Here is an 11836-nt window from a genome sequence, read left to right as displayed (position 1 = left end):
ACGGAACTAATTTCAAATGAATATCAGTGATGGAGGATACTAGATTAGTCGTTGCCAAAACTCGGTCCAACCGACTGCTCATAGTAGAATTTTTAAAAGTGAATTGGAGATCTCGCCGGTGGTGGACCCAGACGTCCTTGAAAGGTATTGATGAAACTAGCTGCTGTAGGGCAGGTGATGGAATAAACTTTCCCGTGGTATCAATTGCTCTAGAGACAGCATTAAAATCGCCTGCAAGTATTATGTTATTCGAAACATTTGGAAATAATGGTAAGATTTCAGTAGAGTAAAACTGTTCCCGTGCTATTCGATTATTAGTGCCAGAATACGAATAAATATTAATGATCATAATATTGTCACAAGTAATGCTAATACCCCTGCCAGACGGCAAATGAATAACATTTGAGACCTCTATACCTCGTTTACATAATATAGCTGTACCCCGGTGCGCTGGTCCTATATTGACAAATGCAATATATTGGGGTAAAAAGTCAAATTCTGCAAACGCCACTTCTTGTAATAAAATAAAGTCAGTCGATGTTTGGTTGATAAAGCTTCGTAAAAGATTGCGATTAGCATCACTTTGAATTCCATTCAAATTTAAGGTAATATATGATCGAACATTTGGCTTAAGAACTTCTTGCATTGACCCGGATATAGCGGACAGGAACAGCAGAAACAAAAAGAAAGGAAATGACCTCGCTGGTACGTTTCTTAACAGACGGTACATTTGTAAACAACCTATATAACAGCATATAATAGAAAACAATGTAAATAAAGCTTTCGTATCGCAGGCACTATTACGTAAATCTTACTTTAGAGTCAAAATGACTATCAGACCGGGAAACTATCAACCTTGAAAAAAAGAGAGAGAGAGAGAGAGAGAAGAGCTGTGCGGTGTGTTGTTGGTCTCGTGTCTGAAACGTGTAAGATCGCAGAACGATATAAACACTTGGAACATGGTTTGTTTACGAATTCACTGGCTAACATTGTTTTCACCATTTGCTAGAGTGAGGGAAGACACTGCACTAGAAGGCCACACGGATAAAGCACTTGTTACGTCATTCCGTTCAGTAGATACTTTTGTTTTCCTTTTCTTTGACACGTTTTCACTTTGCACTGGCTGTAACGGAGGCTCTAATACAACAGGGGGAGTCACATGTGCTTCTTGGTTAATAGACACTTCAGGCTGTTTACAGTCGGGCGAGAGGTCAGATGACAGGGTCGTTGCAGTAGTGGGAATCATCTTGGAGGTAGCACGAGGGGCACTGCCCTCTTTACTCTGCTTCTCGGATACAGCTGACTGAAGAGATTCACTTTTGAGGGGCAACTGGGGAAAATTCCTCTCATCCTGTAAATTAGGAACCGAAGGGGAGGGGGTGCTCTCTAGGACCATTGGTTGGGCAGTAGAAACCGTTGGCAACTGTAAATCGGGTGAAGAAGGGCAATAACTAGGAGTTGTCGGCATCTTACCACTGAAAAGTTCAGTCATCTTAAAAGCAGTGGGAGCTGAAGTAGATATCACCTGGGGTTTAACTTTCCGTGGACAGGCACTTGCGACGTGGTTCGGGGCCAGACAAATAAAGCAGGTAGGCGGTTGACCTTGATACATGACACTAGCACGACACCCACGAACCACAATTTTAGAGGGAATATGTTTCCCTAAAATCATTTGAACGAGTCTATTGCCATTATAAACTGGAAATGGTAACGTACTGGACCACAGTTCCTCCGTGACATGTATCACTTGTCCATAGGGGCGAAGCACTGCACTAAGTTCATCATTAGTGATTTCCATGGGGAGATCCAATATGCGTACACGGGTATATTGTATACTTGCACTGGACAACTGTACTTGACTTATTGTGCCATTTTCATGCTCAAAATTCATGGTTTCCGGGTGCTGACGAAGAAAGGTGTCCACGTGATCTTGACATTTAAACTTGATGTACAAACTATAATCCTCATTATGAAGTTGAATCGCTGCAATATCCTGAATATGTAATTGCAATTCGGTAGTTAACCAAGCCTGTATCCTGGCTACACTGGGCCTGATAGTACGCGTCATCTTGTCAAATGCAATTCGAACTGTATTTTTACGTAAAGCATTCATTGTAAGTGGTACAAAACTATCGTAGAGTGACACAACAACTAAGATTCACTAAACAAAACTATTCAGAAATCCGGGTTAGGTACACTGACAGACACACTACTGAAATTGTATCAAACACAAAGGCCGTCAAGGCGAACGTATAACCTAGTTACAGCGGAGCTCACACACGAGGTGCACTACACCGCGTCTCACAACGAACTGTGCCACTAGACCAGCGGGGAAGGCACCGACTCTCTGTGTCGTTAGGGATTACGACCATTGTATTGCGAGCTATCACTTCTGTGGGTTGGAACTATGATCACATGTTTCTTCTTTGCTGGAAAAGTTAAACCTACATTCTATGTAATACATGAGGTATTTAGACCTACATGCTCTTCATATAATGTAATAAAAGGGTCATGCTGGGAATAAGAAAAAGAACATTCCTTGGACAAAACGGAAACTATTGGCATCAGAAATATTTATTTACGAGGCATGCGCAGTAGTATATTTCAGAATAGTTACTGTTTAGTTCAGTAAACGAAGAAAGGGGTATAAAAAACAAATATGTCGCGTCAACGAGATCGACCAGAGTTGACAGAGGCGGAAGCAGATGCGTAGTAATACAACAACTTGGTTAAATTGATAATTGGTTCTTTATTCTGTAGTAGATTGTATCACAACTTTACGGAAGAGCAGAGAAAGACTTACTAACGTTATTATATAATATCATATAGTAAGCTTTAGTAACACGATCATATAGACACAAATGGATGTAACTGTGAGTACTACAACCAGGCCCGTGCTGGCCCACCGGGACACCGGGACGTTTCCCGGTGCGCCCTCCGAAACATCATAGTATAAATAAAGGTACAAGTTTTTAGTAATAAATTCTTACAGTTTTATTGGCAAAGAACCCGTGAAAGGCGCAGTGCGCCCTTTACATTAGGCGCCCTTGCGAAACCACATTAAATATGAACGACTTTATTCACTCTTCTGTATACCACAGTTCTGTACAATAAATACATACAGTTACTGATAGTAAAGAACCCGTGAAACGTAAAGTGCACCCTTTACATTAGGCGCCCTATGAAACATCACATTATAGATAAGTGGTTTTAGTTATCCTGTATACCAGATTTGTATAATAAATTCAAATAGCGACTGTTAATAAAGAAGTGGAGGATACAAGGCGCCCTTTATATAATATGTCCTGCGAAATATTATATTATATTTCTTTTAATTTTATTCTTCTATAAATCCGAACGAAATAACTACATAAAATTCCATTGTCATTTGGTGGAAAACTTCGAAAACTCTTAGAACAAAGAAACGCGATTTTTGAAAGCTAAAATTAATTAACTTGAAGATAATAGTAAAAACAAAAACATTCGGGACACGTATAAATGCATCAACGAACTAAAGAAAGACTATCAGCCTCGTGCTTATATATTAAAGAAAGCCAACGGAACAGTTCTCACTGATCAGGAGAGTATCTTAAATAGATGAAAAGATTTCTTTGACGATTTGCTTAACACAAAGCCAAAAACTAATGTTCGTGGAGAAAGTGAAATGCATACAGCATAACCGTATATTCCAGAACCTAACCAGAGATAAATAGAAATCGCTTTAAAAATATTTAAGAAACACACATCTCTGGGTGTAGACGAAATTCCAGCTGACTTAATTTTAGCTGGTGGGGATAAATTGTAGCGCAAGATACACAAATTCATTATCCTTAACTGGAACAAGGAGGAACTACCACAAGAATGAAAAGAATGAATCATTGTTCCAGTTCAGAAGAAAAGCAACAAAACTGATTGTAAGAATTAATGAGGCATTTCCCCTCTCCTGTCAACTTCCAATAAATCCTCTTAAACATTCTGTTAGCAAGATTGACTCCATACACATATTAAATTATTGTAGATCATCAGAGCGGATTTAGGTAAAACCGATCAACTATCGTCCAGATACTTAACATTCGACTAACACTTGGAAAGAAATGGGAATACAATATCCTGGCACATCAATTATTGACTTTAGACTCGGGTAAAAGGGAAACATTGTACAACATGCTTACAGATTTTGTAATATCGAGAAGTTAGATTGATAATATTAAGATATGCTTAAGTGAATACCAAGTTATTATTGACCTTTATTCTGGAGAACACTATAAGGAAATTCAAAGACAGCAATCAGGTCCTAGAGCTGAATTGTATTTACCAAGTTAGGCTGATGATTTAAATTTAATAGGGGATGATAGAACAATAGAAAGGAATGCAGAAATCTTAAGTACCGCTTGCAGGGATATGGACTTGGAAGTAAATTCAGAGAAAACTAAATACATGGAAGTTTGTGGGATCGTAATACTGCATTTTATGGATGCGTTAAAATACCAAATAATATTTACTTTCGACAAAGTGGATACTTTCAAATATCTAGGATCATTATTAACAGACCAAAACCATAACAAAGAATGGGAAACGAGAATGGGGAATGGCGGAAACTTCATAAGAGGAAGTGCATAATTTATACGTTTGCTAGACATCGTTAGGGTCATTATGTCTAGGAGGCTCAAATGGGCAGGTCATGTAGCCAGAATGGAAGAAATTAGAAACACTTGCAAAAGCTCTAACTGGAAATCCAAATAGGAAAACGACCATTAGGAAGACTGAGACGCAGATGGGAGGATAATATTAAAATGGTTCTCGCAGAGATTGGAATATAAAGTAGAAACTGGGTCTAGTTGGATAAGAACAGAAATCAATGGAGATGTTTTGTAATCAGTGGAGAGCACTGAACCTCCTGTGTTCATAGGCCATAGAGCTATATTACGTTATTGATATGTTTAACCTTTTTCCAGAGTTACATGAGCACTTTCTTTTGTATATATATTCCCGTTTGTATGGTCGCCCTTTTAGTAGATTTGTCCACCGCCCTCATTCATATCCCAGCAAGGGCTGGCTCTAAGGGATTTCTACACGCAGATTGGTGTATACTTTTCGTTTTCGTTTTATGTTGGGGACAGGAACCATCTACCGACGTTTACTACATTGACAAAATTACACCACACACACACACACACACAAATATTATATATATATATATATATATATATATATATATATATATATATATATATATATATATAAAATACGTATTCATCTTTGTATGGGCGCCCTTTTGGTAGACTTATCCACCGCCCTCGTTAGCATCCCAGCACGGGCCTGACTACAACTTGGATTTAACGAAAGCCGTTTAGATATTCAGTGGTTTGCAGGGTTGTATAAGACACAATAAGATAAGAGACAATACAATTCTTCATACCTCAGCTTCCAATAGCTAGATACATGCAATTTTTGGTTAGATACTGAAACTGCTGTCGAAATTTAATACATGACGTATTGCAGGATACAAAATTCTTTGAGTTACTTGTTTGTTTGTAGACAGCTATCAGCTTAGTGTTCTGAAAGGTTGTGTATAAACTAGGGATAGTCAATTCCGGAATTATTACTTTTCGGACTCCCGAAAGTAAAACCGGACAAATTCCGGAATTCGGAAAGTTCCAATTTTGGAATAATTCCGGAATTCGGAAAGATCCGGATTTTTTTCGAAATCCGGAGTTTTTCTCAATTCCGGAATTTTCTAAATCCCGGATTCTTTCCGAGTTCCGAAATTCTTCTGAATTCCGGAGTTTAACTGAATTCCATAATTTTCCGAAATCCGGAAAGTGAAAGTTCCACTTCCAAAAAATGAATTTAATTTGGTTAATATGAATCGTGGCGGAAATAAGTCTTTGACCAGGTAATTGCGACTGCTTTGAAAGAAATGGGGCGTATGAGAATTCAATCTGTCATATTTGTAGTTTCGTGTGGAGAAAAAAAAACAAACTTGTGAACCAGCGGTTTAAGAAAAATTAAAGTTATTAATGTAAACTTTGCCGACTTCATAAAAAAAACGAAATACATTTTGAATCGAAGAAATATAACATACACGTTTGCAATCGGAGACAAAAAAGCTAACGTAACCAGACTAAAAACGAATCGCTTACCGCGTAGCGATCGCGGTTCAGTGGTCAAAGTGCTTGTGCGAATGCACGTTGTAATTTTTTTCTTTAGGATTTTTGATGGCGATAACATACGTTTTATTATATTCAGATATTTGAATACTCGGATGTTTCAATACTTGAACTATCAAATCTTTAAGAATAATAATAGTAATAATAATAAACTAATAATAATAATTATTATCTCGTAGAAGATTAAAAGCTAGGAGGTAATTATCGCTCAGGTCATACCATTACAAGCAGAAACATGACATTTGGAAAGAATATTTCGGTTTGGTTTAATGTTGCTCACGAGAAGAGGAGTTTCTCATCTCGTTTCTAAAACAAATAAAATAACATGAGAATTAACATTTTACATTCGAGACAGGTCAAGGCTAACTCAAAATTTTAGTCTCTCTTTGGAGATGAGAATCGAGACGAGACGAAAAGTATCGTAAACATTTCCCGTCTTGTCTCGATTCTCGAAATAGTGTATGTCCATTCTTTAACTAACAATTGCTCTGTAGACTGAACCTCATAGGCTATTTCGTTACATTGTATTTCAGAGCTCATTGAATTATGCTCTGTGTAGGTATTTTGTAGCAAAGCTTTTATATTTACCTCTGCATATCCTAAAAATTAGTTTATTACCTAGGTATATGCCTTACTGTTGCGTGATATTCAGTTATATTTATTATAGTTATTTTCCTTAAAACATACAGTAGAATACTATCTACATGAAACTTCAATGGAACGTTCTAGTTTAAAATGTTGGTAGTTGCAGAGGTGTGTCTTGAAGGTACGGAACCCTTTCCCCGAAATCTCTACTTTTAAGTAAGTTTTGCCAAATTTCAGGGCAAGTTTAAAACTTTTATTATTATTATTATTATTATTATTATTATTATTATTATTATTATTATTATTATTATTATTATTATTATTATTATTATTATTATTATTATTATTATATCAGCACCGTGTATAATCTTTAAAAATATACGGTTTGTATTTGAATAGTAAAAGCTAATTGGCTGTCGATCTCGATCGTCGAGAAGTTTTCAGAAGGCAAGGACATCGGTCACGTTCTGGGTTTGAGTTCCGAAGAGGCAAGTATTCGGGCTCGAGCCAAAAATTGTTAAAAGTTATAGGCTTCAGCCAAACATGTTCAAAACAGCTGGGACCGGGTTTAGGCTTCTCAACGGCTCGAGCGGCTCGGCACAGCTCATTCACTATCGAACCGAACCGAGAAGTGAGCCGAGCCAACAGCTCACCCAACAGAGCCGACTTGAGCCATCGGTTTAGTTGAGCTGAGTCGAAACGCGCCGATGGACTAGTTTCAACTTAGCTGGCTCGAACCGGTTCACATGAGCCGAGTATATGACCCGTCCCAACCTAGAAAGCTCGATCCATCGGCCCAATTAAGCTGAGTCGATGGCTCGTTCCAACTGAGCCGGCTCGGGTCATCGGCTCATCCCAACCGAGCTGACTTGAGCTGCTCGCTCAGTTGATACGAGCCGAGCCGGTTGATATCACTACCCGAGTTGGTCTTCTGCTTGGGCTCAAGAATTCGACCGTGCAACTTTGGGATTCGTTTAGTTACAACATATCAAATGCAAACACAATTGTCTCGTTCGGATCTCAGCGGACTCACTGCGTGACCCTCCCTTGTCAGACGAGTGATTCTGAGTTAGTAGTCTCGAGACAACTACTGTGCTACTTTTTAAGATAGTAGTCATTGAATTAGAGAATTAATTAGGAACTCTTGATATTTTAAAATTAAAATGTATTCGTTTTATGGATATTGGATTTCTTGTTCTATCAGAGTCTCCAATTCTATATGTTTTGGTTCTAGTCCTCCAGAAGGCAGATGACGTATACAGCCTGTTAGATAGAGTGTGATAAGCCTTACTCTTAAATAATGGAGTTTCAGGACCATATTTTTTGTGTTATACCTTTGAATTACCTGTTCTGTATTAAGAGACATTTCCCTATATCTATGAGGGAATTTCCTTTCTAATATAAACAGAGCCGTAGCTAGAGATTTCGGCTCCTGGGGTGAAGTAGAATTCGGTGCCCCCGACAGTCATCTTACCAAGCTAAGTCTATGGCTATTCGAGGATGCGTTTCCGATGCGTTACCCCCTACTGCGAACGCGATCTAGGTGGCTACTCGGTAATTCTACTTTCGCCAGAGATAAAACATACGGTACTGTGAGCCGGTCAGAGTTTCCAGGTTCTTTTTCTTTTTTTTTAATTTCCTGCGCCAGAAGGTAGAATCAGAATGACTTGCTTCAGTTGGTTTCTTGTGGGAAGACATGAAGGTTATCGAAGAAGTATTGCTCTTAGCTGCAGATTCTTCTTATGTAAAGAAAAAACGACGCCCAGGCAAACGCCGATTTAAAGCGTATTGCATTAATAGACAAAGACTACTGCACAGCAAATTTCACTGCCAACCAGGTCTGAATCTCTCCCCTCCAAAAAAAAAAAAAAAAAAAAACTTTATAACTTGACACATATTTTTTTAAATAAAACTATTTTTGTTAACAGAGAAATGATAGACCTTATATGTAGACTAAAGATTTGACCTTACTTATTACCCACACTTTTTTTGTTAAAAGCAATCTAGTTTTATCATTTTTCGTGAAAGTGCAAGTGGCAGTGCATAGAAACTACTTATCTTTTTCTCGGCTGTAGAATAACATCTGTTCCATACTACATAAACTTAGTATTTTGTATTATTGGACCTCCCCAAATCTTGGAACCCTGCCAACAAAAATTTCTGGGTGCGCGCCTGCTACAGGTTTTTCCGTTTTTCTCGAATTCACTCAAATCATGGTGGAAAGACTACAAGGTGGTTGAATGCGCATGTCGCCTGGAGCGCTGTCGTGGCTGTGACGTCATCTGGTTTGCAAGAGACAACGGGAAAAGGCGCGGCTTTAAGTGACAAGTGGAAATCCTTTGTTACTTTGTTCTTTCAAATGATATCGAGAATGCCTAACTGTGCAGTATACGACTGTAGTAATTATTACAGAAAAACTAAGGGAACTAATATAAAATACTTTAGATTTCCCCAAAAAGAGGGGGAATGTCTCTAGAAATGGATTTTAGCTTGCAGGCGATAGGACAAAATAATCTTAAAATATGGTAAGTTTTACATAAAAGTAATAAATAAATGCAACGTTAAATGAAATTATAAAAAAGCGATTTCATTATGTAGTTTCTTTTTAGTATTAATAGTATGTAATAATAGTATATAGAGCTACAGTAGCGTGTGTTAATTCTGCATACAAAAATCCAATAGTACGATTTAAAAAGACGAACTTTGAGGCAAGACCCGGATTCGAAATCATGAGGGAGGAGAACCGACAGAGGTGATCATTTCTATCATCATTTCCTTCTACATAAGATATTGAGACAAAATTTTCCCCACAGAGGCAGGCATGTAACTCGAGAAGGGAGGCACGATGATCTAGGAGGCTTACCTCCCTCGAGTTACGCAAATGGAGAGCATTGAACGCGTTAAAGTAGTTCAGGTCCCATTTCATTCTGGAGGTCTGCATTCCCTGTAGCTTCGGGGCTAAAACGGGACGTTGCACTTCAAATTAACTAACGAATGGAAGGTTCGTAATAACGATTAACGGTTACAAAGATATATAACAATGTATTAGATCAAGAGAATAAAGTATCCACCTACCATGTCAGGGCGACATTGTCGGGACATTTTTACACTCAGATTTTGAAATTTTTATTCATTTTAATCATAACTTTGGATAAATTACATATACATATTTAGGGGCCCCTTCCAGAATTACAAGATTAAGAATGACTGCAGTAAATTTAAAAATATGATAGATTCTCAACCAATCAAGGAAGCACGGTGGCTTAGTGACAGAAGGCTCACCTCTGGTGCAAGGGATACTGGTCCGATTCTCGGTCAAGTGAATTTGTGGTGCATAACATCGTGTCCGTGAGTTTCTCGGGGTACTCCCGCATTCTCATTCCACCAAATTCCACATAATCATTCACTTGCATTTATCTTTTGTCTTCTTTAGTCCACAGGATAGAAAAGAGAAAACTTATCAAGAAAATTAAGAAAATTATGTAATTTTATGGTTTATATGTTTTCTAGTCTAGCTGTAACACCCCTACATCGCCTTCACCTACGCCTAGTACTTTGTTTCTTGCTTGAAATAGCCAAGTTGCAATTTCTTTGTTTGAGGTGCTTTGTATATACATATTTATTTCTGTATATTTTTAGAACACAATAGTATATGTAACGTTTTCTTTCGTACAAATGTTTAATAATACAGTTTGTTATGGCGTAAATTTTGACACTAATATTCAGAGAACTGTCAGTTTCACCAAACCTTTTGTTTAAATACAAATTCTATAAATAAGCGGTCAGCGACTTCAAATAAGATTATTTTTTATAAATCAAAAATAAAAACGATGTTTAAAATATTAAATACGTGCGTTCCTGCTCAATAAAGTTTTTAACCTCCCCTGAGATTCTGATGAATCTTACGTGGGAGCAACCTCTTAAAAAAAACTGTCTAAGCATAAGGAAAATATACGTACGTGCATTTCTGTTTACGAAAACCATGAATTCTTCCTTGAGATATTCTCAAAATTTATATGGGGTCATCAGTAAAGAATTCTCTTTCAAGCACAATAATATTGATAGCAAATCAAAACCGATCAATGTGTTACGAAAATATACTTGAGCATAATGCATTAACGACACACTGTGTTATAGATTATTCAGGCCTATACATACTCGAGTGTATTACTTCAGATATTTAAAAAAAGAAACGAAAGAAAGAAAGAAAGAAAAGAAAGAAAAAGCAGAAAATGTATTGAGTAATATTGGCTTGTTCAAGCTTCAAAGTTGTTTAATATGAACTGGTATTGCTGTTTCTTTTGCTATTGTAAATATCTTCCTTTGAATTCACTTAGCTTAAGCATTGATTACATTACGTTTATATAATTATTGTTTGTACTAAAATTTTTACTTCGTTGAAGATCACTATAAATAGAAGAGAAGTTTGCGTATAAGATACCAGCGAGCAAGCGCTTGTTAAAAGTTCATCTGACTCTCGCTTGCCACGTCTGCGACCAGGATGACGTCATGCGCCAGAGGGACAAGAATGTAGCACTGCATTGCATCCACCTTGTAGTCTTTCCACCATGACTCAAATATGCCATGCAGCATTATTCGGTGGGATGCTTCAATGTTTAGTGTAAAGTGGCTTCACAACTTTATTTCGAACTTGTTAATAAATAAATATATACTGTAGAAAGTATGTTCATAAGAATAATTACCAATATGTTTTTAAAAAGATTTGTAGCTTATATCACAGATCTTTTGTTCTTTTTTAAAGTTAATGTGTTCACTTCTTTTTCCATAGGTAATACATACAACTATAGGGAGGTAGTAAGCCTTTCTATTCTGTTCTATGAAGCTCAAAGATCTGGCAAATTGCCTCCAGACAATCGCATTCCTTGGAGGAGAGATTCTACTCTTAATGACAGCGGACAAAATGGTGAAGATCTAAGTGGGGGCTATTTTGATGGTAAGTATAAGCCAAATTAGTTTCAAGGAAATAGTATATAAGCTTTTAGATTTCCATTATTGCAGTATGATTGTGCGTGCACAACACTAAGTGGTGTACCCTCTTTATGGCCAACACGCTGAGTGTC

At 37.4% G+C, this 11836-nt stretch overlaps 1 protein-coding gene across 1 annotated transcript in view; it reads left to right on the top strand.

Moving 5' to 3' along the window:
- The first annotated feature begins 8417 nt into the window (after window positions 1-8417).
- The window catches only part of LOC145660921 (endoglucanase E-4-like), a 60528-nt gene continuing 57109 nt past the window's right edge, over window positions 8418-11836 (top strand). The window contains exons 1-2 of the mRNA XM_081726356.1: window positions 8418-8499; window positions 11545-11709. Coding sequence (XP_081582482.1) covers window positions 8418-8499; window positions 11545-11709 — 247 coding nt within the window. The remainder of the gene's footprint in view (window positions 8500-11544; window positions 11710-11836) is intronic.

Source organism: Thermobia domestica, chromosome 9, assembly GCF_964235325.1.
Source record: "Thermobia domestica chromosome 9, izTheDome1.hap1.1, whole genome shotgun sequence".
Classification (NCBI taxonomy): Eukaryota; Metazoa; Arthropoda; class Insecta; order Zygentoma; family Lepismatidae; genus Thermobia; species Thermobia domestica.
This window is presented reverse-complemented; position numbering and strand designations above follow the sequence as displayed.